The sequence below is a fragment of the Taurulus bubalis genome (genome assembly GCF_910589615.1).
Source record: "Taurulus bubalis genome assembly, chromosome: 1".
Taxonomy (NCBI): domain Eukaryota; kingdom Metazoa; phylum Chordata; class Actinopteri; order Perciformes; family Cottidae; genus Taurulus; species Taurulus bubalis.
The window spans coordinates 23,365,259-23,392,635 of record NC_136589.1 but is presented as its reverse complement, the minus strand read 5'-3'; the positions used below and the strand labels follow the sequence as shown (position 1 = coordinate 23,392,635).

At 40.9% G+C, this 27,377-nt stretch overlaps 1 protein-coding gene across 1 annotated transcript in view; it reads right to left on the bottom strand.

Annotated features, from left to right (window-relative positions):
* Nucleotides 1-27,377, bottom strand: part of astn1 (astrotactin 1) — a gene marked incomplete at its 3' end in the record, with an annotated part of 417,666 nt that overhangs the window by 158,177 nt on the left and 232,112 nt on the right. The window contains exons 16-17 of the mRNA XM_079222970.1: nt 22,765-22,869; nt 14,494-14,682 (exon numbers count right to left, since the gene is read on the bottom strand). Of these exons, the coding sequence (XP_079079096.1) occupies nt 14,494-14,682; nt 22,765-22,869 (294 nt within the window). The remainder of the gene's footprint in view (nt 1-14,493; nt 14,683-22,764; nt 22,870-27,377) is intronic.

Sequence of the window (27,377 nt, the reverse complement as noted above, 5' to 3'; positions counted from 1 at the left end):
TGAAATATTGCTGAGATGTTTTTTGTACTGCAAGTTCAATAATTGTCTCTTGCTTAAATGTCTGAGGGAGAGGTACCGAAAGTCCTTCCTTCCCGCTGCTGTCGGGCTGCATAATAAGCTGAGCTCACAGTAGACCACTAACACTTCAATCACTTTGGCCACTTTAATTACACTCATCTGGTGCAATATAAATACATTTAAGTACTTTTATATACTTGTTTTTATTCCGTCTGTATATTTAATTTAATATTGCTACTGTATTCTTCTTTACTGTTTTACTGTTTATTTATATTACTTGATTTTTTTATTTACTATGTGTCTCTTGTGTGCAATGCTGCTGTAATCCTGCAATTTCCCCACTGCGGGACTAATAAAGGATTATTTTATCTGATCTTATCTTTACTAAATGAACATCATTCTGTATTGAAGAAGACTTGAAACTAAGGATTGAGACTATAAACTCATGTTGACAATGTTTACTGAGGGAAAAAAATCAAGAGAGAAGTAGAGTCCTTTTCTATAGACTTCTAGACAATCTTACTTTTTGCAACCAGAGGAGTCGCCCCCTAATGGCCATTAGAGAATATGCAAGTTTAGGGCACTTCCGCATTGGCTTCACTTTTTAGAACCAGAGGTTTCCGCCTGGTAAAATTGGTAAAAAAAAAAAGGCTCTTTTTGTAGAAACATGGCGGTGCACCACGGCAACCTCCGTGAAGAGGACCCACTCCCTAAGATATGAAGGACTCATGTATCAGGAGTAATGTCAGCTAAATGCAATGTAAACTCAATCTGAGCAAAACAAACACTGATTTTTAGTTTTAGAAATTCCATTTCTGCTAATATATTTTCCAAAATGCTAAACATGGTGCCTTAAACGTTTGTGAAAAATTAGACTAAACTAAAATATCTCCTTGTTTCACATCATTCCACTCCACTGGTAGTCCAATCATACTTCAATTTCAAAATAGCAATCAACAATGTTTCCTGATCCGATGTGAGGTCGCGGGACAGGGATGTCATATGCGTACAGATTGTAAAGCCCTCTGAGGCAAATTTGTAATTTGTGATTCTGGGCCATACAAAATAAACTGAATTGAATTGACTAAAATGTTCATCATGAAACTCCATAAATTGCATAAATGGTGCCATATAAAGTTCTGTGTTCCACCCTCCCCAGAAAATGTAGCAACACAGCTCAGGTCTACATGCAGAGAGCTTCCCTGCTGTCTAACCTGTCATGAGCAACAGAAGAGGAGAGAACAATATATGGGAGGAGGCAGAGAAGACAGATGAGAGAACAATGCAGAAGTGTGAAGAGTTCCAACATTTAACGAAGAATTCCCTGTAGGCAGGGCTCAAAGAGGGAGGAGAGGAAGATCAGAAAAAGGAGAAAAAAAAGGGAAGAAAAGGAAATAATTAAAAAAAGTAAACGGGTCACAAATACTCCTTTTCTGGTGCGATCCAAACCAGAAATAATGAGAGAGAGAGAGAGAGAGAGAGAGAGAGAGAGAGAGAGAGAGAGAGAGAGAGAGAGAGAGAGAGAGCGAGAGAGAGAGAGATGCCTGACTGTCCGCCAAGGAGAATAAAAATGTTTAAATTTCATCTGCGGGACGACCTTGACTGGCTGGAGAGTGGAATTAAATTCCTGCCTCGGAGAGTGGATGTTGGAGAGGCCAGACATGAAACGGAGCATGTGGGACATGATTAGAAAATAGCGAACAACGCGAGGACGGCCCCCGTACATAATGAATCGCAACCGGCCCTGCCGCCTCCACTTCAGAGAGGAGCGTGTTCCAGATAAGAGGTGGAGGTGAGGTGATGTCGAGCTTTGTCTCGCTGGGTAATTTACTCCAGTTAAACAAAAGCAAAGTGTGCGCTCTCAGACTGAGGAATGCCAATTCCTTCATGTTGTGATGGAAGTTGGAGCAAACAGACCTGGTTTCTGCATGGCACATTTAAGACACCAGCATTTTTACATGGAGTTAAATTTAAGGCAAATTGAGAAAAGAAAAAAAAAAACTGAATCTCGCAGCATTGGTTCAATTTAGATACATTTTGATTCCCGCGTTTGTAGCCTCACAGCAGACAAATTGGCGTCACGTTCCTGACTGAACTCCAGTGTGGAACACATAGAGCGTCTTTTTACCCATTGCATTGTGAGTTACGTTATTCATTCTGTACACATGACATCTATTGCTTCTGTCCATCCGGGGAGAGGGATCCTCCTCTGTTGCTCTCTGAAAGTTTCTTCCCTTTTTTCCCTGTGAAAGGGTTTTCTCTATTTTTTGGGGGGAGTTTTTCCTGATCCGATGTTAGGTCCTGGGACAAGGATGTCTTATGTGTACAGATTCTAAAGCCCTCCGAGGCAAATTTTAATTTGTGATCTTGGGCTATATAAAATATACTGAATTGATTAAAATAAATATCTCGCTGGAATCACATTGCTGTTTTGTCAGCAATATTCTCTCTTAGAAATAAAGTTATACATTGTGTAGACAAAACATCTGAGGTGCTGTTATTCTCATTTTGAACACTTCACTGTGTAAGATGGAAAAAGTAGAAACTGACAAATATCTTAACGAATGCCCACTTGAGTAACATTGATCTTCAAGATTCAAAAGTAAAGTTAAATGTAATATTTTACTCACTGTACTGAACATAACTGTGGATTATTGTGCACTGTATGCATCTATGAGTAATACAGCTTCAGATATTTTGCAAGACCGATTTTAGCAAGATCGAATTTATATGGAAACAACATTTTGGGCCCTGAAATGCTGCATTCCCACAGCAGTCCTTCCCCAGCATATCCTTTTCCCTCACAACTTAAAACGGACCGAGTTATCAAACACTAAGCTGACTATTCATTCCCTATGACATGTTTAAGGCACCCACTTCGGGTGAAATAAACCTGTCTAATATGGCTGTTTTGCTGAGCAAGGTAAAAATGACTCCCAGCTGTCTGGCAGATAGCAGATTTCAAGGCAGCCTGCCCTTCTTTTCTGCATCTGTGGACATATGTGCACGTCTGCGTGTGAAGACATCAGCGTGTGGGATAACTGTTCATGCTTTGCCACAGAAGCGCCTGTGGATTACAACATCTGCATGACTGAAGGATCCAGGAAGCAACCTAAAGGTATGCAAAGCCAAACTAATGTGCCTCAAGCCTGCATTCTCTCTAATGGCCATCAGGGGGCGACTCTTCTGATTGTATAGAAGTCTATGAGAAAATAACTCTACTTCTCTCTTGATTTATTCCCTCAGTAACATTGTAAACATGAGTTTATGGTGGGGGAACGTGAGAGTTGCAGGTCTAGCGCGGCCTCGATGGTGTAGTTAGTTTGTGTTATTGCGTGACTTTGGTGAATCCGAACAAATGCTTTCAAAAACATAGCGTTGCATGCGTTCCCTCCCTCTGTACTTGTAATACATAAACTGTGATTTTATGATGACGCTAACCAAGCAAGATGTGATTTTCTGTCGAGAAATATGCCTCAAAGTCAAATCATGAACGCGTAGAGGTGTTACATTAACATGAATATACATAATGTCGACATGATGATGACATTTTTTTGTTTCCGAGGTAATTGAGTGTCCTGCCTCAGGTATGCTATGTTACAGAAGGATAAGAAAAACAAGGTCTATAAAAAAATGTGTAGCTCAAAGCAATGGGTTTGAGCTACAGAAAACTATTTATTTTGTCAGTATGTTTGGTTTAAAAAATAAAACACAAAGAAAAAATTTTTATTGAGGGTTTTCTGCAACTCCCAGGAGGCGTGTCATCACATTGTGAGACTATAATCAGCTCAACTTTAAACATCTCAGAAAGGCGCCTCCTGTTCGGGTCTCCGTTATGTAAAGAAGCGGCCCTCTCTGCAGGTAGCTGCTGTGCCATAGCTTGGGTCTCCTTCCAGATAACCCGCAGTAATGTGATTCCTGTAAATCCCCTCCGCGTGTAAACCGACACACTGTTGGCTCCCGTCGGTTCTGGTGAGCCGGCTATCTGTGGATGTGCTAACGGGGCACAACGTCAACCAGATTTTGAGGCAGAGCGGCCGGACAATCTGTTTCTCATCGCCAATTTCCAACTTTCGCTGCTGGAGCAGTTCCACTTCGTTAGACTCGACGAGTTGGCAGAGAATCTTTTTTTTCTTCTCTCTGTCCTTCTGCTGCAGAATCTCTCTCTCTCTCTCTCTCTCTCTCTCTCTCTCTCTCTCTCTCTCTCACACACACACACACACACACACACACACACACACACACACACACACACACACACATTCTCGCGACTGCCATGCTCACACAAGCACCAGCGCACAGTTGATGCACTGAATTTGTTTGCGCATCAGCAAAAAAGAGATTCACGCGTGGAAGTGGGGTGTGTTTGAGAAAAAAAATTGAAAATGAAAAGACATTTCAGAGTTCGCAGAGACGTCTGCTCCGCGTCCGTCTGCTCCGCGTACGTCTGCTCCATGTCCCTCTGCTCCTTCCGGTCTGCTCCGACACCTCCAAGCCACCAAGATCTTCTCACAGCTGCTGCTGCTGCTCCTGCTCCTCCTCCTCCTCTTCACATACCCATTATTCACTATTTTTTGTTGTTTTAAAATCTGCTCCTCTCACGTCCTCTGCTGTCCTCTCCTCTTTCTGCTTTGTTCCTGTTTGTCATTTTTTTGAAAGCTGCACTTTCGTCTTTCCGGGCTCCTCTTCATCTTTAGACTAACGACTTTGGCCTATTTCTCCTCACCTCTTTTCACCTCCCTCTCTGGCCTCTTCAGTCTCTCCTCTCTTCAACCCCCCCTGAAGGCGGGACTGGACTCATACTTAACTGTCACTCCTTGACCTCGTCTGTCTCTCACAACTACAATAGGTTGGTCAGGAGTGGGAAAAAAATAGGTAAAAAAAAAAGAAGAAAAAAAGATGAAGCGCAAGCTCTTGAGTGTTTCCACAGATCAAAACACATTGGTGTCATCGTGTCACACTGTTAAGATTTGCCCTGTGTTATATTTGCTGTTAATGAAGGTCTGGGTTGTGTACATCACTCACAATAAAGTCAAATAATGAACGTTCTGTAAATGTGAAATTTCCTAACCTATTATTTATTGATGAAACTAACTAAATATGAACCCTGTAGGAGGTCAGGGTGTCATGGTGGCTGTCATATGCAGCTGTAGGTACTTCCTCTGCCTTTTTTGTATTATTATTTCTAATCTCATACGGCCAGACCTCCTCCTTGTTAGCTGACGGAGGTTTGGTTTGCCACATAAAAACAAACAAAAAGGAAGATCTTCAAAAATATTGATGCAGCAATTTGAATGTTTGTGAGTCAGAGAACACTCGCTCCCAGCAAAAAAAAAGAAAAGAAAAAAACTCACCATGTCTCTGCCTTTTCATAACAAGCCGTTTATCCGACCAATTTACTGCTGACCACACTGGTATTGAACCCTTTATCAAAGATTTGTCTCATATCCATAACGCTAATACCCCCCCTCCTCTCGCACGCTGTGCTTCTCACTTGAACACACAGTGGGACTCTTCTAAATAGTGCAGATGCTCTGAACTTGTACTCGGTCGGCTAAACTGTGACACAGTATAACGGCTGCACAGCATTCACCAGTGAGCCACGTCACAGCCCACACAAGTATCAAGCTTTTGCAACTGATTATCTGCTTAACTCTGTAGAGACGGTAACATTTACAAAATAAATACAATGTTTGACAACCGTAAATACAGAGATATCAGGGGAAACAGCCTTGAATGTAAAGCGGTTATAACACGCGTGCTATTTCTTGCTATGTAAATGCCATTATGACCTCATCCTGTCCGCAGTACTTAACATCCATGAGAAATATCAACGGGATTCATCCATTGTGTGGGGGGATGGCGGCTGAAAAACTGGTTCAGCACAACAGTAAGCATGAAAGCATGGTGGAAGTGGCCAGCTGGCTAACTGACTAACTAGCTAACTGGCTAACTAGCGTACAGTGTATACATAAGCTAGCTCGTTAACACCACCATGCTTTGATGCTGCACTGGTTACAGAGAATGGGGCGGCAAATGGTACTTCCGGCCCCTTTTCTTAACCCCCCCTTATGTTTTATATTATTTGATCACATCCTTGGAATGACGGAATAGTAAAAACAAATTACATTTCATTTAGCGGGCGCTTTTATCCAAAGCGACTTACATGTTTGCTCTATACAACGTAGACACAGCAACAGGGAGCAATTAGGGGTTAAGTGTCTTGCTCAAGGACACATCGACATGGACTAGCGGAGCCGGGGCTCGAACCACTGATCCATCTGATTGAAAGATGGGCATGCTAACCACTGAGCCACAGTTGCCCTATGCTTGACTGAAATGTTTGTCTCAAACTGTTTGTTTGAATGATGCTTTTTAGCCTCCACTTCTGGTTACATTTTTCACAGTGGTTTATGAGAGCAGACAGATGTAGGCTGTTTGCGTACAAATATGACATACCTCATGGAGGTAAAAATTAAAAAAATTCTGAGTGAAAGAGTGAACTATGTTACAAGTATAGTGACTCTCCCGCACAGCCCAGCATTCATTCGAGAAATGAATAATACTTTTAAGTAATAAGTCGACTTTGTTGGCTGTGATTGGGTGTTCTGTCTACAATGCTGGTCCCATACACAAGCCATGTGTAATCTAGTATAATAGCCTGATAGGTCTCAATAACATTCTGCCACAGAGTTTCATATTCATGTCTTGTCATTTTGAATTTCATCAGTAATAAAAATGATAAAAATTCTATTCAAAGATTAATGATACTATTGCTCCTGCAGATGAGATATCTTGTTATAGCATTCCGTGGTTATTGAACTCATTCCAGAAATATCATGTTTTTGTTATGAGGCTAGATTTACGGCATTGAATAAGGGGATAATTACAGTGATGGTGAAAATAAAGTAAGCCAAGTATGGTTTGGTATTTGGCACCCTGTCAAAGGATAAAAAAATGGTAATAGCAAACAACGAGCAATTTATTATAATTTAACTTATTCAAATGTATTAGAACTTTTTAACCCCAGAAGCCCAAACAATGACTAATTCCTTCACAGTCACAGGCCGCTATGTGTCTTACTGGATATGTAAAACAAGTAATATCTGCTTTTTTTTCCTCCAATATTTGCCTGCTTTATTACTGTAGAGAAAGTGGATGTTTTTCTTCTTCTTCTTCTTCTTCTTTTGGTTCCACATGGTTAACGAGGACCATGTTGAGGTTACCTAACAATCTATGCAAAGTATATCTATGACAATTGGGGGACAACAGCATGGCCTTGGCAGAAACCTTTAAGACTCTGAGCAGTCCTCTGGGGACCAAGAATGAGTGGTGAACGTGTAGTGTATTTATTGTGGACTGCATAGCCTGAGGATAAAGGCTAAATATGACATTTGGGCAGAAAACATTTCATACTTTCTGAGTGTTGTTTCTGTCTTGACATTCGAAGGGCATTCAGCAAACAGGTTTACGCACTAGAAGACAGTATCTGGTCACATATCCGTTTCATAATCAATCAGGGGAGGAGGTAAAGATTAGGTTCCACACAACTGGCGCAGAGATGTTATCGTAGTGGGGGGCAAGACACCCTGCTGGTGTGTGTCTTCTTAAATTCCATCTGGAACGTAACTGAAAGCAGCCATGTCCCACTGCTATGAAGTCTTTCTATGGCTTACAGCGAATGGTAACACTGATCATGTATTAGCAGTATATGAACATTTAATAAATGGGCTACAACTCAAACGATTCAAGTTGCCTGAACAAATGTTTGACAAAATGTCCACAAATGTCTTTCTTAATTTTCGTTGAATGTCAACATTTCGAAACCCTAAAATGTGTTTATTTATCATATTTATTCCATTCTGCACCTGTCTACATCGTTGCTTGTAACTTTAAATTCAAATCCATTCTATTTGAGGATATGTACATTGTATTTTCCCATACATTATTTGAAATATGTTCTGTATTTCTTTATTTCCCTATTAATATTGAGCATCCTGTGCACAGAAACCTCCTTTGCAATCAATAGAGTACGGTATTATCGTACCTTCACATGAAATGGCTAAATCATCAGACCAAGAACCTTTTTATGGTCATACATCAAGACAAATGTGGGAAAGTAAGCCGGTAGAACAAAGGAAATATCATGAATTCATGTACCGAAAAATTATATATTTGCAATAAATTAATTGTGTAAATTCTGTCTACACATAGTTCATCTATATATAGATATATATATAGATATATCTATATATAGATGAACTATCTACTATATATATATATATATATATATATATATATATATATATATATATATATATATATATATATATACACTGTATATAGAGCGGTGAGTGTTGCATGATTCCCAGCTGGTAACCAGATAAGGTGGTGCCGGTTTAAAGAGTGTGTATGTAGCGTGCGGGCGTAGACGGGTCGCGGAGGCCAGTTGTATATAACATCTCTCCCTCTCTTCCTCAGTGCTCAGAAAAGAAAAAGAAGAAGAAACAGAGATGTAAGGGGAAAGAGAAAGGAAGATGCAAGATATAAAAGGAGGAGATTTGCTGCATCTTTTGCTCGTGTCTGAAATTTTCGTCCCCATTCGGTATTTTCAATTTGATCTGGCATTTAACGATATAACAAGCTCCATAATGTCACCTTTAGGTGCTTTTGAAGCATATTCACATTTTAATTGCCGTTGGGAGTGTTTTGACAGAACTCCAAAGCTGTTTTCATGCAAACTGGTCCTCCCAATATTTCTTTTTTTCCCCCCCTTCACGTGACAGTTCACCAAGTGAGACGAGAGATGAGGCTAAATGAGGATAATCCTGTTCACGTCTACCCTGTGTGTTTTCTGAAGGCTTTTTGAGACGCCTCTACTGCTGTACCCCTTTTTAAAAAAAAGAAGGAAAAAAAAGAGTGTTTCGAAGAAGTTTGGAGGCAGTTCTTGAAACACTTTTGAGCGACCCACATCAGAATATGAGTATAGCAATATGTCATGAGAGATTGTATGGTATTGGCTTCACTTTAAGAGTTTCTAATATGTTTGGAGGCAGTTCTTGGAGCACATATTGCAAAATAAACCACTTTAAATACTATGGGATCAAAAACCTATAGTCAAACGGATACAAAAGGTAACCCACCCCACACACACAAAAAATATAGATTGTTTAGTAATGTGGTAGAGCCTCTAATACAGCGTTAGTGGAACATTGCGATCTATTGACTGTGAAGGCCATTGTATGCGATTCCCATAATTCCCATAGGCGTCGAACCCTTCAGTGAGCCTTCATAACTGCTATATTTCTCCACTGATTCAATCATGTTCTTTCTTGACTTTCTCACCCGGTCTGTGTCTTCTATCCTCTTCTTTTGTTAATGTAGTAATCCAATTTGGACTGCTACAATAATGGACTTCAAGAATCATAAAGCCTAAGAAAGCACTGAGTGGACATCGGGATGTAGATCTAAACATGTCAGATGCATACGATACATACGAGTACTTGGAGTTACTACCAAGAAAATATGTGATTCAACAAGCCAATCAGATCAGGCTCTCCTTCTTATGTCACATTCAGGCTCATCAGAATACACTGCCCGGCCCCCCATCAAAGTATATATATATATATATATATGTAACAATGTTTGACCATAATTTACTAAATGAACATCATGCTGTATTGAAGAAACTTGACACTAGAGATTGAGACAGCGGTATTACATCATGACTAAAAGGGAAACAAGGTTATAATACCCCTGTAAATGATAATGGACTTCGACCTGTATTTAGTGGATACATTTTCCTTCTTTTTTCTTTATAATGATAATAATAATAATAACAATATAAATTATACAAATAATAATAGGGTTTGACTGGTTCAAAGTGCTTTTCAACTAAGTGAAGACACAAAAAGAGTGAATAGAAACAGAATAAAACATGTAAATACTGCACCCAATCAATTAAACTAAGAGAAAGCATGAGGAATTCAAACTCCAGCTAATGTGAAGAAGCCAACCATATCTCATATTTTCCACATGGCACCTAAAGCTGCCGCTAACAGCCTATTATTATTATTATTATTATTATTATTATTATTATTAAAAGGTCTTTCACTTTCCAAGCCGACGCGTTTCCTTGATGTAACAAGCTGCCGCGACACGAACAGAGCTGCTCGTCCGATCCCTGCCATGGTAATAGAGATCATTCGTCTGACAATAGCGAACTCATATCGCAACCTAGGGCCGGGGAGAAAGCGCTATTAATCACCCAGACAAGCACGCACATGCTCACAAGATGACCGCGGTTAATGAGCTATGAGCCCCAGTCTCTACAAACATGGCGTGTCCAGCCATGATCAAGCATTGTGTGTGTGTGTGTGTGTGTGTGTGTGTGTGTGTGTGTGTGTGTGTGTGTGTGTGTGTGTGTGTGTGTGTGTGTGTGTGTGTGTGTGTGTGTGTTGCTTTAAAGTTCCTGGGTCATTAAACAGGTGGTGGAAGTCTTCAATTAACTTCACAGACCGTGGCGTCGCTATGTGCTTCTTTTCACCTACTGAGCTCCAGTCTGCTGAGTTATAACTCACAACGATGCACAATTGCCACAGTTCCTGGATTGTTTTTATTTATTTAATTTTATTGATTTTGTATAAAAGTGGAAATCCCCGCTGAAGGTATCCGTGTATTTCTATGTTCATAAGAAATCAACCTTCTATGTCCATTGTTTCTCCGTCCATGCGAACACATACAGTATCCATCTTCTCCTGTTTCCATTTGATATGTAATTATTAACAATATACATAAATGAGCCTTGAAAACTGTAGAGCAGCAGCTGCGCCCCAGGCTGCTAAGATGCAGAAAATTATCCCGCTGAATATGGAAGGAGTGAGGCACATCTTGTATTTAGAGCAAAGGGCGAGGACATGGATCATCAAACTCTCCTGTGAGCTCATTACTCCCTCCAAAAGGCCAGGACCATTCCAAGAAGCCGGGGAGGGATTAAGAAAGATGACTCTGATTTTATATTTCTTTCTTCTGCCAGTGGAGTCCATTCCCTTTCCTAGAAACGAATGGACCTGCGCCAGGTTGAAGCGGTAACCCGCTGAGATTGAATCATTTCTGATCCTCGCAGGTCGACCGTAATCACCGCGCTCGCTGTTTGTCAGGAAAATAACACTCTGCATGGATTTGGCACCAGTTCAGACAATCTGATTTCTTTTACTCCCATGCGGGCCAAACGAGAGCTTTTTAGTGTTGCCCCAACATGGGGACGGACAACAGTTGCAATGTATGCCGAGGACGACACTGTTGTATCACAGCCGGGTCAATGGAAACCTTCAAGGTGAAAAGTAAAAGGTGCTGGAGAAATAGCTGTGAATAAGTCATACTTTTAATTACAATTACAATTGTTCTTACTGTGAACAGGAGCAGTATTTTGTTACATTTTGTAAATCCCAACATTGCAAATAGAGTATACAGTCTACACAGTGTATTTGAATGGGATTTGGACGATGCTTTATTGAACATATTTGTCTAATTATTACAGGGAAATTTACCAGGAAACAACTTCATAATTTGCTACTAATTATAAGGGAAACACAGACAAAGTTCTGAGCATCTATTTAAAGGGGACATATACTCATTATCATGTTCATACTTGTTCGAGAGGAAACCCAAAAGTTTATAATGAATGTACTTCCATTAATAATGATTGGAAACTTTCTGAATATCTGTATTCTGTATATGTTTGCCTTTTCAGCTGACACTATGCGCTGCCTTAATGTAGGTTTTGTTGGCAATAGATATGCCAACGGAACACTATTTTCATTTTCTCCAACAATAGGAACAAAAGTACAAATTCCTGTACCAGCAACCAGTAATTTAGGCAAATTGTATTATCCTGTTTTGTTTCAGGAAATTGTCCACTGTCACTCCAAATAAAAAATGTACAAACAAAGGCTCATCTCTAATACCCACAAAAATATATGAACTTGCATAAGTAAACTTCTAAAAACCTTTATCTTGGTAACTGCAGTCAAGTCGTTGAAAAGAGCAGGCACACTGACATCAATCCATGCAAAAAAAGAAAGAAAAGATTTGCCTTGATCTAGAATGAATAGTGGAAAAATAACTCCAAGTGACAGTTTACAGAAAAGAAGCTGAAAACCGAGGAGCGTGGCATATTTTTTTTCTTCCTCCTTTCTGATTGTGTTGAATCATTTAACAGCGTCTGCACAACCGCTTTGTCAAAGGCGGCTGGAAATGAAGAGGAATGCACTTTTCACAAGGTGGGGTAGGGGGGGGGCTCTGACTTCTAATGCCATCTGTCAGCGCAGATGTAACTGGGAGTGAGCGGTGCGGCGCAGCAGGGGTGTTCTTGGACAAGGTAAGGGAAGGAAAGAGAAAAGTGTCCGAGGTAAACAAAGGAAAGCGGCCGTGAACAGTTAGGAGCCGCTGAGGGGAAACGGCCTCTGCTGGGCAAACAAGCACAGGTAATAACAAGTACGGACTTTCCATCGGAAAACATCGCCGCCTTCCGATGTTTCACTTTAAGTGGAAGTGCCTCTGGACAGTGCTTATCTAATTGTATTCAACACAACTGCTGCTACACGCCAATGGTAACGCCAACTTTTTCCTCGGAGAACAGGTCACTGAAAAATCGTCTGTCTGGCTTCTCCAAGTGTGATTGCCAGCTTCGCTTTCATTCAGCGAATGGACAAAAATATAGAGCCATTGGTGGCGCTGTTGAGCAGAGAGCATGTGTGAGAAGAGAAATCTGTTGTAGAAAATAATTAAAGTAACCGTACTTACGTAATCTCCGACGACCCTACGTCACATGCCGCGGTGGCCAAAACGGTTTCACAAGACTCTTCATAAGTACCCCTTACGACGTTGGATTTCACTAACAAACACATCTGCGTAACTGTACAGGCTTGTGGGATTCTAACAAAGCAATCCTTGCCTTATACACCCTATATAAGTACCTGAAAGATCAGAAAACGGCAAACAGTTCTTTTTTTTGCTCCCTCTGCACATTTCCTTGTCCTGTGCTCTTTGTATAGAACCACGTCACAGCGCAAGAGGGAAGGCTTATGCAAATGTAAAGATCAGGCAGCTCTCGGTGAGAGAAGGCTTTCACATAGAAAAAGTTATTTTTTCATTTTTGAACTGAACGACACATGTTTTTTTTTTACAAAAAATAGGTGTCAATACCCCATAAGCTTTGTTTTCCTGCGATTATGTAGGTCATAATCTTTCCAAAAAGGCGTCTTATTAGAATGTGGGATGTTGGTAAGGGTCTAAACCATGGAGTTTGTATAAGTCCAAACCGCTCCAAAAGACATGTTTGAGAAATCTTGCTCATAGTTATGATCAAAATATGGTATACAAGTAATTTTATTGAAAATATACTTTTTTTTCACAAAACAATTCTGAAAAAAATTATATAAAATAATATAAGTAATATAACTCAATGGGGCTCATATGACTACTTGAATACGGGGAACAAAAGTACAGAAGTAAAAAAGAACCATAAATGAGCCTGTTGGACGACACTTTGTACTGTGAGTGGTGTTGGTTTGGTCGTTGGGCCTTGTGACTAGGGTTGGGTACCTAGCTAGCTAGCCATCAACCTTTTAACAGAGAAAATGCCGAAAGGTAAACGGTCAAAAGTGTGGCTGTATTTGACAAAAAAATAATCTTGTCTGTCGTTTTTTTTTTTTTTTAAGTATCGTTTTAGCACCGGGATCGAAAAAAACAAAACGATACCCATTCCTAGTCGTGACATCATCTGAATAAAGTTCTGAATTTTACCAAACATCTGACACCAGCTGATTTCTGGACACTTTTCAGTCAACACTAAAAATGATTGAGGTTAAATACCCAGGAATAGAATGGAGAAGTGCTCCTCTGTGTTTGTTTGCATGCTTTATGGTGCCCACACAACAACCCACACCCCATTTGTCTGTGCATGGGTCTGTTCCCTGTCTGTTTTTACTCATGCCCAAAATACAATTGCCTTTGTGGATTAATAAAAATGTTATTAAATTGAATAAAAGACCGACCAAACAAAACAATCCACGAGGGGTACTTCCACAGAGAGTGCAAATGGGAAAACAACAACAACAACAACAACAACAACAACAACAACTAATGGTTGAAACAAGTGCCCCAAGAGCATTTCGGCAACACGGCCACCCCGGGAGCCCATTACTTTCCTCTGCAACACAGGTACCACCAAAAGAAAAGGGAACAAGAGAAGAGCTTTCTTAAAAGTGGTCCTGTGCGAGGTTTAAGTATTTCTCCTGGAAAGTGTTCACTCTGTAGCCGAAAGTATGATCAAGAGTCCTGCCAATCGCAAATGTGTAACATAATAATCCAGTCCACCCCAACAAACATTCAGATTCCCGAGCCTCAATGTGTTTTTGTGGGTGTGACAATTTGTGGCCGACAAACCATTCCTTGTGTGTGTGTGTGTCCTACCTTTGCTGATGTCCTGGTATTCCAGCCACAGCTGTCTCTGGACCTGTTTGTTGGGGTACCAGATGGTACAGGACTCCTGGAAGCCGTACATGGCCTCCTGCACGTAGTGGTTCCCGAACTCCCGGAGGATGGAGACAAAGTCGCTCCTCTGCGTCGCCCCGTCCAGAGAATGGATGGCCGAGCTGAAGGCTGGGGGGATGAAAAGAAAATACAAAAGAATATACAGTATATAATAATAATTCAGTCAGAACAAAACTTGGAATGGGAAAAAAATTTAAGAAAAGCTGAGTTGGGTGTCAGGGGGAAAATGTAGGACTGTGTTCTGTCTTTTTTGATTCATCTTCCCACTGCACATATCCCACAAAATGCATACCTCCAGTCCTTTCAAACAATTTAGTGACCTGCTTCTTTAATTTAAGGATACTTAAAATTTAAAAAAAATTGTTAAAGTGCTAATAAAGGTTTTCATAATAAATGGCATACAAACAGCAGATGAGGGGACGATTATTACATGGTAAGTGGGATGCTAATGTGATTGAGATAGCTTTGCAAACGCCGTATTATCCTGATTGTTTCAACCAACTATCCCCATCAAATATATTAGCATCCGCAACATTGTGTCATTTGTGTGATACTATACGTAGTTTTGATCAGCGGCAGCCATTAGCAGTAGAGTAGACCTCATTAAAGCATTATTGTATTCAGGCACAGTGGCACTTTCAACCACCACACTCAGACTGATTACGCTAAACGCAGATACTGAGCAGGAATGATTAGCATGTTCACCATCTTGGTTCGGGGTGTTAGCATGCTAATATTATTATATTATGGGTTCCTACGAGAACATGTGTACATGCTTTAATGTAAAGAAAACAACAACAACATTGTTCTTCTACTGTCTGTCGGAATATACCCGTCTAAAATGCTCTATTTTAGCGCCTGTCTCTTCAGACCCGTCTCTTCAGAATGATGGTTAAGCCACCATCCCTGATGGACAGCACCTTCCACCCCATGCCAGACCCTCTGACAGCTCTGTGAGGTTCCTTCAGTGACCGGCTGCTTCACCCGCGGGAAGGAGAGATATCGCCGGTCCTTACTTCCTGCCGCTCTCAGGCCGCACAACCAACACCGCTCCCAGTAGACTGCACACACCAGAAACGGACATGTCCTTAATCCTTTATTCATCCTTATATAAATCCAATGTATAAGGTGCTAATAAGGTAATATAAATAATCTGTTTAAATTAATCTAATAATAATCTGTTTCATCCACTGTGCAATATTAACAACCATTCAGTTGCTACATCATAATAAATTGTTTGTAGTTAAAAAAAAAAGTAAATTTATTTATTATACCTTTACTGTGTGATTACATATGTATTATACTTGTTTTTATCTAGTTTTTCTACCTATGTCTCTTGTTTGTTCGTTTGTGCTGTCCCCTTTGCTGCTGTAATCCCCGCTGTGAGACAAATATTAGATAATAGATAGTATAATTGTCTTATCTTATCTTATGGTCGCGCTGGAGGAAACATGAGAGGATCACTAAAGTCACTAGGATACATTATCTGGGAAGCATTAACGTCTATCTGGTAGATGTTGAGAAAACTTTGACTTTCTGGTGGCGCTACCAGGAAAAAAAGGTAATGGAAACAAAGTGTTGGACTGACTGACATGCAGTCCCGAGAGCCTCAACACTGTGAGAGGTTTGTGTTCAGAGAAACCAGAGCGATTACAAGTTTTGTATTAAATTGGTTTAAGTCAAGGTTTTAGAGTCCGATGACATGCTGATGCAAAATGCTTCATTACTGTTTGCCAATCAATGTCCGGGTGTCACCTTGTAATAATTAGAGTAACTAATAGAATAATCAAAGTATGCCTGATGATGACATGCCATCAATGTGATCTCTTTCGGCAGCAAACTATTTATTTTTTTACAGAGCACAGATGTCCACTTGAGCTTTAAAGACCCCCATTATCATTTTGGAGGCAGGTTCGTTTCACGTTATTAATTGCATACTGAAGGCGTTTGGGAATGGAAGTCTCGGTCGGGTACTTAAACGGGTTTAGTGGACATCAGAGCCGGCTGCTTACTATTCATGAAGCCTTTCAACCAAACATCATCCTTAGTGACCACACAGTGACACGAACTAGCACAAAATAAAAAATCTCATTATATGCATACACAGTGAAATCCTCTTGATTTTAAAACAATTTCTGGAGTTTTGTGCATGTGTGTGTTGTAGCCGAGTGTGTGTTGTAGTCGAGTGTGTTAGCCGAGTGCATTTGGGTGGCAGACACATTTTTTAGGCTGCTTCTTAATACCTGGCGAAGGCTCAGAATCACATCACCTAATGAATGCTTGGTGTGAATGAATAAGTAAAGGACACATGACGCTAAGCTTTCAGCTCAAGCTTCAAACGGAACGCCAGACATTCTTCTTTGCATTGTACTGTTATTTTCACATTGGGCCTCTTTTTCCTAGCTGTCATCAGTTGCCCTTCACTCACAGAGGAGTGCGTGTTATGTTATGTTCCAGAAGTGAATACAAAGCGGCTCGCGGAGTCGCCTTTGCTTTGGTGAGAATGGAGCTGTGGGCTGCGTGGGGCCTTGATTACGAGTAATTTGTATGTTTAATGCTAAAATGTAGCTGCAAAGCAGAGAAGAGTCTCAAAGTCAGTGAACTGACACAGTAATGGCTCTTCTGACTGCACATCACAACGCCGTCCACTGCCGCACTGCCGGGAGACGTCAGGGCTACTCAAAAGGTTGGAGATTAGTGTTCCCCTCTTTAGTGAGACCGGGATAAGTGGCAGCAGAAGCCTCAGGGTTCACAAGTCTTTTTATAGCTAATGTAGACAGAGAATCTCCCTCAAGGCCGCCTGTGTCCTCGGAGAGGCCGGAGCTGAACCGACAGCCACGATGGTGGGATAAAAGGACGCCTGCAAACCAGAACATGAAAGGCAATGGCGGTATAATTGAAAACAAGGCGAGAACACTTAACGTATTGGAGCAGATCCCAGAACATGAAGGAAAAAAACCCATCCCTAAAAAAGGACCAATGCGCTCATTGGGGTTCCATCTGAGTAAATAAATTGAGAGTGTGCAGCGATTCATCATTATCATTTCCGGGCGGAGCAGTATTAATACCTCGCCCGTTCTTACTCCTCCTCTGAAATTAAACCAGGGGGACGCGGGAGTGAGAGACAAGAGAGCGCGGTGAGGATGAGCGATGGCGGCTTCGCTATCAGGCGTTGGAAATCAGTCGCCTCAACCCCCTCCGGTGGCTGTTGAAATATGAAGAGCTAAAGTGGGAAATGGGAGTAAAAAAAAAGAAAGAAAAAAAGGCTGCGGGACGCTTCTGAGCGAAGGGGAAATAGAAACTGTATCCTCGACAGACGCCGCAGCCACTTTTCAAACCCCAGCGGCCCCGTTGGAAACGCGTTAGAGGTGTCATGGCTGTATTTACAGCAGGGGTGGCTGCACTGATCAGAACGGGAACTATTTATGATGGATTTTATGAATACTGCATGGATTTAAAACACGGACCCCAAAAAAGTTTGAAAAAAGACCAAATCGCAGGCTACGGTCGAATAGTCCTTTTTGGTTAGGAACCTTCCTAACTGAGTGAAATGACCCGGTCGAATTCTCTAAACGCAAAGGAAAGGAGCTTCAATGCTTCCTAACTTAGCTCATTTAGCATAGGAACCACTGGACCTCCCTTTACGAAAGGAAAGGAGATAATGCCGACCCACAATTCCTTGCGGCGGCAACATTTAAAGTGACGTATCATTCGGCCGTTCACTAAAACAAACGATCATGACCGACAAACGCAGATCATATAAAAAACCGTTGCTATAACTTGGAAATACTTTCAATAATCTGTTAAACCTGCTGGCAAACTACGGATGTTACGTTGATGAAAACTGCTGTAAAGTGATGAAACCGCTGTATTTGATATTCTGTCTGGTGTTGAACTGCAGCTTCAACCCTCATTTTTTTATTTAATTTTACTTCCGCTACAGAAGCTTTAATGAAAGAGTTAAACTGGGCGAGCTCTTGCGTTTGAGTCATGTTTCTGATTATCATCTTTTTAATCAACTATTTTTTTACATTATAATAAAACACTATCAAGTCAACACGAGTTGTGTGATGTTTCATAAACTGTTGTCTGCATATTTTTATGATGAGATTATAATCTGCATATAAACCATTACAACAAAAAGGGATATGAGACACACACATATGGCACACATTGTTAGTGTGATAACGTATTTAATTCAGCATGTTTGAAACTGAACAAAGAGACAGTTTAGTAGCTTTGTACTCTTTCACTTTCATATTCCTTCGTTCATTTCCAACCTCGTTAATAAAGTAATACTATGAACCAGGTTGTTTATGTCGTCTGCATGACGGAACACTGTAAGAAGACGAACAAAGTATTTAAGATGCACTTTATTGTGGTCCGAGATAGACTACAGCATTGTGGTTTCAACGCTGCAGACTGACGTCACTAACATGCGCCTGCCGTCGCGTCATAACTACGTCACTTAGGGAAAGTGGAGTCGGATTTGCCAAACACCGCGGTTGTCTTCTCCTAACTCCTAATGAATTCTCCTTCCCATCTTTCTTTAACCCCGTGACGTGTTTTCCACAGAGGTTAAGGAAAAGTGCTTAGGGTCAGACGTTAGGAGGTAATTATTTGACTATTCGACCGCAGCCACAGTCTCCTCCCAGCCAGGGAGAATGAACAACGGAGATTTTCACTTGCCAGCAGTCCAGCCCGAGTTATCTAGTGAGGCAAATGTTTAGCGTCATCCCCGACGTGCCGGCAGCCCGGGAGCAGCCTTCAGAAGAAGCATTGCTTGACTAAATACCTATCCACAGTTATCTTTTTCTGTGAAGTTTCCATGGCAGGCGCTGTCAGAGCGGCCTGGTCCCTCTGTGGATACAAAGCCCTGTGATGTATGTACGACAGGCTATCAGGGAGACAGAGGGAACTGGATGATATACTGCGGACCTCCTTTCCATCCAACTCCATTATTTTACCCGTAAAACGCGGCCCTGTGATGTAAAACCCAAGCTAGTTTTAAGTTTTACATGATGATGCCAACTTGAGGGAACGCCTGAATCATTGCTGCCACAGCGGGCCAACTCTAGCTCTAGCTAGACTCCATAATGCATTGCTTTAAATGTCCTACTTCCCAGACTGAAAGAGTGGCGATGGAGAACTTGTCTGCACAAATACTTAAGGCAAATAATGGATATGGACTTATTAGTATGTGCATGTGGAATTGAAAGTAATAAACCACGAGCACAATGCACAGTTCGGGTCATATATCATGGTTTTGAGTCACAGATTTGATCAGCAAAACATAACAGGGAATATCAATTTTAGATATGCTTTTTTTGCTGATTGTTAATAATTCACGCATGTGTTTTAATACAGCCGCGCGGTTGTTCTCATGCAGAGGTTTTTTGTTTGTTTGTTGTTGGACGACGGAAACAGTAGGAAACAGAGACTTAATCGCCAACCTGCCGTGCCGCAATGATAACATCTCTGTTTGTATAATTGCTTCGTCTTCTGACAAAATCATCGTGAAGCCAGCTTTATACCAACACCTGTTGCGTGTATCCGTGTACTGACTTTTAAAAAGACATTTAGTAGCGAGCAAAGGTTGTCCGACCCTCTGCTGGCTTTTTAAGATATCGTCCTTTCCAGGAAAGCTCTGCTTTTGAGATGTATTATCTAGCTAATCGTGGACGGACTCCAATTAAATACAAAGGGTCTCTTCCGTAAATAATAGGATATTACACTGTTGTAGACCCCAAGCTATTTATGTATTACAGCAACATATAACATGTTGTGATAGAAAGGTAAATTATTTCCATGATTTGTTAGTTTTTTTGCATTTTTAATAATATGCGGTCTCCAGTTCAACTCATCCGACCGTATTATTTTCCCCAAGCTGTGTAAATTGCTGGAGGTTCATGAAGGCAGCTGGAAACTGGAAGAAAAATCTTTGTGGCCTTCTATTGAAACTGTACTGCGCTGGATAAGATACAAAAATATATATACAATGTATTTATTTTGCTTGTCAGAACCGTTAACCCAACGGCGACTCATGTTCTACAGAATACCGCCAGGATGGTGACCGTTTCAGAGCGGTGAATCATTTAGTTTGTCACATTTGGACTTGCACATCTATATAAAGAAATTGTTTGTTGTGTACATTACAATGCATGAAATATGATAATTAATAAGGGATAAAATTATGAAGGATTTGTAATTATATGCATATGAAGCTCACTGTTTTTATTAATGATTAATGTGTGAATGGAGTTTAAAACAACGTTTGCATAGTGCATGTGGATGCCAGTGGACTGTTTTATTAGAAGGAAGTGTAGTTCTCTTGTTCACCTGAGGTGGCGGCGCTAAACATTGACTTTTGAGATGATACAATCTACCCTTTTTCGAGAGAAGAAGAAGAATAGCGCCGCCAATGAACGAGTAAAAAAGCACGAAAAGGTGTGAAAAAATAGAACTAACTAATGGAAGGGCCTTATGTAGCTATGTGAATGTCTGGGATAAACTAACACGCGAGACTGGAAGGGGTGCTCTTGGACAACACAGGCGACAGGGAACTGGAGGACAGACTGTGAATATGTGAGCAAGAGAGGGCCTCAAGCGAGAATGCATGAGCTGTTTTTGTGATCAACCTTTTATTAAATACTTTTTAATTATACCTCATCGCATTCCGGACTATTACTTCCCATGATCACCCGGGATTTAAAGAGTACTTTTCAGCGCTGGTTTAGTCGCTCCTGGGAAGCCCACCTTTATAAATGGATGCCATCTAAAGCAACTTCCTTTTTGTTGCCGAGAGAGAATTACGTTCATTTTCATTTTGCCTGGACACACCTGTCTTCATAACTTCTCTAATGCTGTACATTAAAAATAATTAGTTATTATACAATTATCAGAGCAGTTGTGATCATATCAGTCAGAGGGCGCTGTGTTTTCGGGCCCCGCGCCCCTCTTGTTTGGCTGCGCTTGCTGAGCAGCTTTTTTGGGGGGTTTGTGCCCTTTTGAAGTGACATTTTGCTAATTTGTGATTAAAGGGAACTCGACCCTGACCCATTTATTGCCATTCAGGGTTCTCTCCCAGGACCGCAGCTGAGCAGCACCGCCACAATCGCTCCATAATTGACTGTTTCAACAAGGGTTTAATTTGATATAATAGACCCAACTTGAACCTTTTCGCACCACATCACAGCGTTGCCTGCAAAGCGCCCTGAGGTGATGTTCAACATGATGATGTGATGTACATGTTCAAGAACTGCATTAGCATAACACTACTGCTGATAAGAAGAGACTTTGTTTTTTCCTCAGACAACAGTTCCTAATCAAGTACTGTACATAAGTACAATTTTGAGATACTTGTACTTGATTCGAGTTTGTCCATCTCATGCTATTTAATGCTTCTACTCCATTAGGTCTACATTTAGAGGCAAATATTCTACTTTTTATTCCTCCACATTTATTTGATGGCTTTTATTAATATTAACTGCAGATACAATGTAATAATATAACATACAATTCATTATGATTTATTACAATGAATAAGGATAAGGATAAGACTTGACTGCTACCAGTCAGTGTGAGTGTGAGTGAACAACAGCTCCACATTTACCAGCTTTAACATCAAAGCAATGCACTTATTACAATGTCAATAATACATATTTTTCTCAAATGGACCGTTTTGCCAAATTCATACTTTTATTTTACATTTTTCATTTACTTATCTGAGCCCCACAAACCTAAAGTCACGTTTTCTTCAAAAAAAAATTACACTCTCATAGCAAGTAAACTGGGAAGACTTTTAAAAATGTTTTTAAATAAGCTTTGCATTGAAAGATGAGCGATGATGTCACCAGAGCAACTGAAAGCACACGCCGGGAAAATTCGGCAGCCGAAAGGAAAGAGGACAATCAGCTGTGTTAATCACACAGCTGATCAAAAAATAATAAATTAAACAAAGCAGCCGAGCTGTTATGATGAGCCGCTAGCCTTCATGTGTCACATTCATTACGATGGGATGAATAATTGATGGCCGATGGCGGAGCTTTTTTTTCCTCCACGGACAACGTGAGAGTTTATGCCACAGAGGCCCCTGACCGAACTTGTGGTCTCCCGCAGCATAAATAAACAATATAACAACAAATAATATATAAATATGTAATGAATTGCCTGAAGCGCAGAGTGATTTACCTTGAGAGAGGACCCACTGATTGAGTTTGACGTGGTAGAGCACCGAGCGAAGACTCCAGTGCTGAACGAGTGGGTAGCCGGACACCTCGCTGTAGTTCACCATACCTGCAGTAACACACAGAAAACATACACATAAATACATATATATATATACACATAAATACATATATATATATATATATATATATATATATATATATATATATATATATATATATATATATCTTGCCACCGCATGTGGAAAGAACACAGGAGAAAAACACTTTGAATGTGTTATTTACTCCTATAGCGGAGGAGATTGCCGTCTTCAGCATTAGATCAAAGGGGTGGATCTGCATCTCATTCCTGTTTACTTTACCTGAAGAATCGGGAGGAATATTTGATGAATATGAATATTATATTAGCTGACAGGAGAGAGAAGCGAGCAAAGTCTCCGGTGTTAGATCAAAGTGGAGCCCGATCTACAGAAGAAAAAAATAAAAATGCACACACAGGATATTTAAATAAATTCTATCCGGAAACAGGGAAGTAGTAGAAGGCAAGTCTTCAGTGTTTTATGAAAGCGAAGGCCAACATCTCCCTTGAACATACAGCGCATTTATACTTTTCATATCAGTGGCCTACCCCAGATACGTCCAACTTTTCCCTCTCAGGAAATTGCATCAAACCGTGAACCAATTTCCATCCATTTTTTGCAAAGCTCTCTCTTTTGTAGCTGCTGCACGACGCTGACGACGGTTCGCATCCAGATGAGCAGGGCAGTATGTTTGTGATGAAAATGGAGCGTGGCCCGGGTGACAAGTTTTGACACCCCGTTGCCGTTCACCACGTCTAATTAAAACAGTACAGAGCGACGTGCTCTCACCGCCTCGTCAAACCTTCACGGAGATCATGAAGCGATCAAACAGGGAGAATGGTGAAGAACGGAGGATTAATTTCTTAATTTAGAAGCCTTAACCTCACAGAGAAAGGGCAATATTCTGTGATTAAGAGTTTTCTGTTTTCCCCACGTAGGAAACGTCTGGATTTGACAATGAGAAGGGCGGGATTCACGCATAATGAGGCATAATCAAACTGTGGGGAGAGACTCCATCAGGACAAAAAAAAAAGCCAATAAACCTGAAGCTAAGAGAATTAGTACGAGATCAGCCATCAAGGAATATTTGTTATGTCAAGTAGAGACGAGCGTGTTTTGCCACCGTTAGCCGGCGAACATTTCCTCGGCTGCAGCGACACTAAATGGAATGAAAAAGGTGGGCGACAACCTGGTGCCAGTAAAAGCTCAAAAGCCCCGAGCCTTGAGTTGAACTTTATTTTGAAGGAAATCTATTCACCATTTGTTTTCAATTTTAAGAAGCAAAAAAAAACGCTTTGCTTTTTTAACTCCAGCGCTCCATTTTCAAAATGCTCTTTGGCCAAATGTCCATCCAATTCAGCCTGCTGGCTTTGCTGGAGTTTATTGCCGCATTGTGATCAGGTCCCGGGCGATTTGGGTTGATCATCTTTCCAAACAGTTTGATCGGTGGTCTTGATATGGGCTGATCAGAACAGCTGTCCAGATGATTGAATGGGGACACACGTGCACAAAAGGTAGGTGTGTGTCTAGCTGTTTTTCTCACACAAAATGTTCTCAAGGGTTAACGGATAAACAGTTACAGTTGACATCCCATAAACATACACTATACATGGCCTACACTGTATCTTCTAACATCCTCTCTGTGAACTCTAGCAGCAGCATTCTGAATGCGCTGATGTTGTCTGAGAGTTTCTTCGGGGAGAGCCGAGAAAAGACCATTACTGTATTCTGACTTATTAAAACGAAAGCATGGGTTAGTCATGCATGAATCCTTTGATCTTCGCCATGTTTCTTTTTAAGAGGCCAGAATACAGACATAGGAATTGACTCGACACGACTGTTCAAGCTCATACCAAGATTCCTGACTTGGTTTTGGGTTCTCTCTCTTTCTGGTTTTGTCCGCATTGAAATGGAGAATGTTCAGGCCCGTGCAGTCACTCATTTGCTCTATTCCTTTGCTGAGATCATATGTGGGACCTGTCATATACAGTAGTCTAATGCACTTGCGCATATACTGGGGGTTATACGGAAGTGGGAGTTACGCATGTAAGGGGGACACACGGTGCTCCATTAAAACCAGCTGAGCAAATGAAGAAGCCTCTACTGATTTACAGGACCGTAGTTGCTTGGCGACAGAAAAGTGTAAATGTGGATCAATTGAACTTCTCAAAGTTACCATTGCAGTTTAAAATAGTTAACAATTTGCTAGTTATTTTTGCAACAAAGGGAAGGTCTTATATTGGTCTGAAGTGATTATCCAGACTACTCTTTTTGTAGGAATATTAACTGATAAAAGAGAGCTACTTTGCAGTAAATCTTTTGGCAAACAGCTAAAAACATGTTTTTTTGTTGATCAAGCATCAAAACAGCAGGTGGACAGCGTAAGGTTCTGCTGAGTTTCTTTAAAACATGTTTTAAAGAAGCTTGTTGATCAAGCATCAAGACAGCAGGTGGACGGCTTACGGTTCTGTTGAGTTTCTTTAAAACATGTTTTAAAGAAACTTGTTGATCAAGCATCAAGACAGCAGGTGGACGGCTTAAGATTCTGCTGAGTTTCTCCAAGAGTCTCATCAGTCACATTGAATCTTGCCTTTTTTTTTTTTTTACCATATTCCTTCTGATGAGATTGCAGAAGAGTAAATGTTTTTTGCACAACATCAAACTTCCAAGAGCGGGTCTAAAATATACATTTTATGACTGAATTAACTTATGGAAAGGAGTTGAGATGCAATAAGGGAATTGAGCAATTGTACTAAAAGAGTATGCACATTATTGCCATTGTTGCTGATGAAGTTAGAGATGGATTAGCTAGTTCTCTTTAAAGAAAGAAATGTCATGGCAAATATAAAGGTTGTTTTTCACCATCTGGACACAGATTTTCAGCATTCCTCTCTCTGGATCATTATGGATTCTACCAGCAAACGATTGAACCCTAGAAGGTACAAGGCATTCTCAATTCAGGAATGCATCATTGGGGCAGAGCTCGACAGTAAGGCTTGCCATCGGGAACCATTTTGAAAGAGCGGCAACCGATTCTTAGCTTTTTGTTGCCATCAGTGGCGACTTTTCATTGTATTAAAACTAGGGACAGCAAACGGCACCTAAAACCAGAACCAGACAAGGTTGCACATGACAATGTTGCAAATGTGTTGCTCCATCGCTTTTATGGAGAATGGCGAAGAAAATTGGGTTGTGCGGTGAAAATGAAAAACATCACAAATGAAGGTGCAAAATGATTAAAATCAAATTTAAAATGACGCAGGTAAACACTGTACTACACCTAGATAAGTGACACATCAAATGTGCCAGTTAAAGATAGAACCGTCCTACAGAACCACAAGGGCTGTACCAGCACACATCGGCATTCAAAAGATTTTCATTATTAAGCCTCTGAGGTCTGAGGTAATTTTCTCGATTTGACGCATAAATGCATAGTTTCTGAATTACTCCGAAATCAATTCAATAGCAAACATATTTTCACTTTTAAATGGCACTTTTTCTGCGTAAAGCTTAACTTTTTTTTTTTTTTAAAGCACTGCAAAACCAGTCATCTGCTAGATAACACCCCAAAACACCCCCGGGCACTTCAGTTAAGCCAAAGGTAATTATTCCTTACTGTTCCTATTCTTTCTTTAAAGCCCAGTATACATAGACTCCTCTCCATTCATCTTCTGCCCGAAATCAATAATGCCCATCTCCTCTGCCCCGAAGCAAGTCACCAATGTACGAAGGGTTTTTCATTTTGATGCACTGCAGCCCATCAGACGCCGGCCCTGCGTCCTGCTTCCCTGGCCGACGACCTTATCCGCCACAACAGATAGTCGGTGGCAGATGAAGCACAACACATGGACGTGTAAGCGAAACTGGACACAACGGGACACAACGAGCGAGAGGAAACATCCATCATGCGCCGCAGAAGGAGAGAGGTAGCGGCTCTACGACGGGCTAGAGGACCAATCAGCATCCTTTTAAGAGGTCAAACAATCCCCCTCCCTTAGGGGCATGATCTTATCATTACAAACTTCAAATTATGAAACCCAAGCTAGTTAAAGTGTTTTTGTGCATACAATGGCAGGATCAGGCCTTTGACATTAACATCACTTGTACTGGGGGCCATTGGCAAAGGCCACGGCATATAAATCATCTCGTCTCCTATGGCAACTGATGTCCGTGTAACGCTGCAGCGGCGGGATTGCAGCCATACATCACTATGACTGCCCTCCCCCCTATCCAGGAGGTGTCTGGCTAATGTTTGTGACTGAGACACGTCGTCTTGCAACCACAGACACGAAAGAGGGGAACGAGAGGGGGGGATGAGAAAAAGAAAAACTAGCTCTTTTTTTCAGGTAGGTACTAGGTTCAATCAACACAAGGTTTAGATAGAGCTGGTTCTGGTCCAAGGTAATTGAATTGTCGAAAGAAAAAAAGCAATAAAGGCTTATTTCATCCACAAAAATCACCATTGCATGTCTCACACGGTGTCACCTTGATACCTTGAAGGAAAACAGTTTTTCTCGCATGCCTCTGTGGTGAAGGA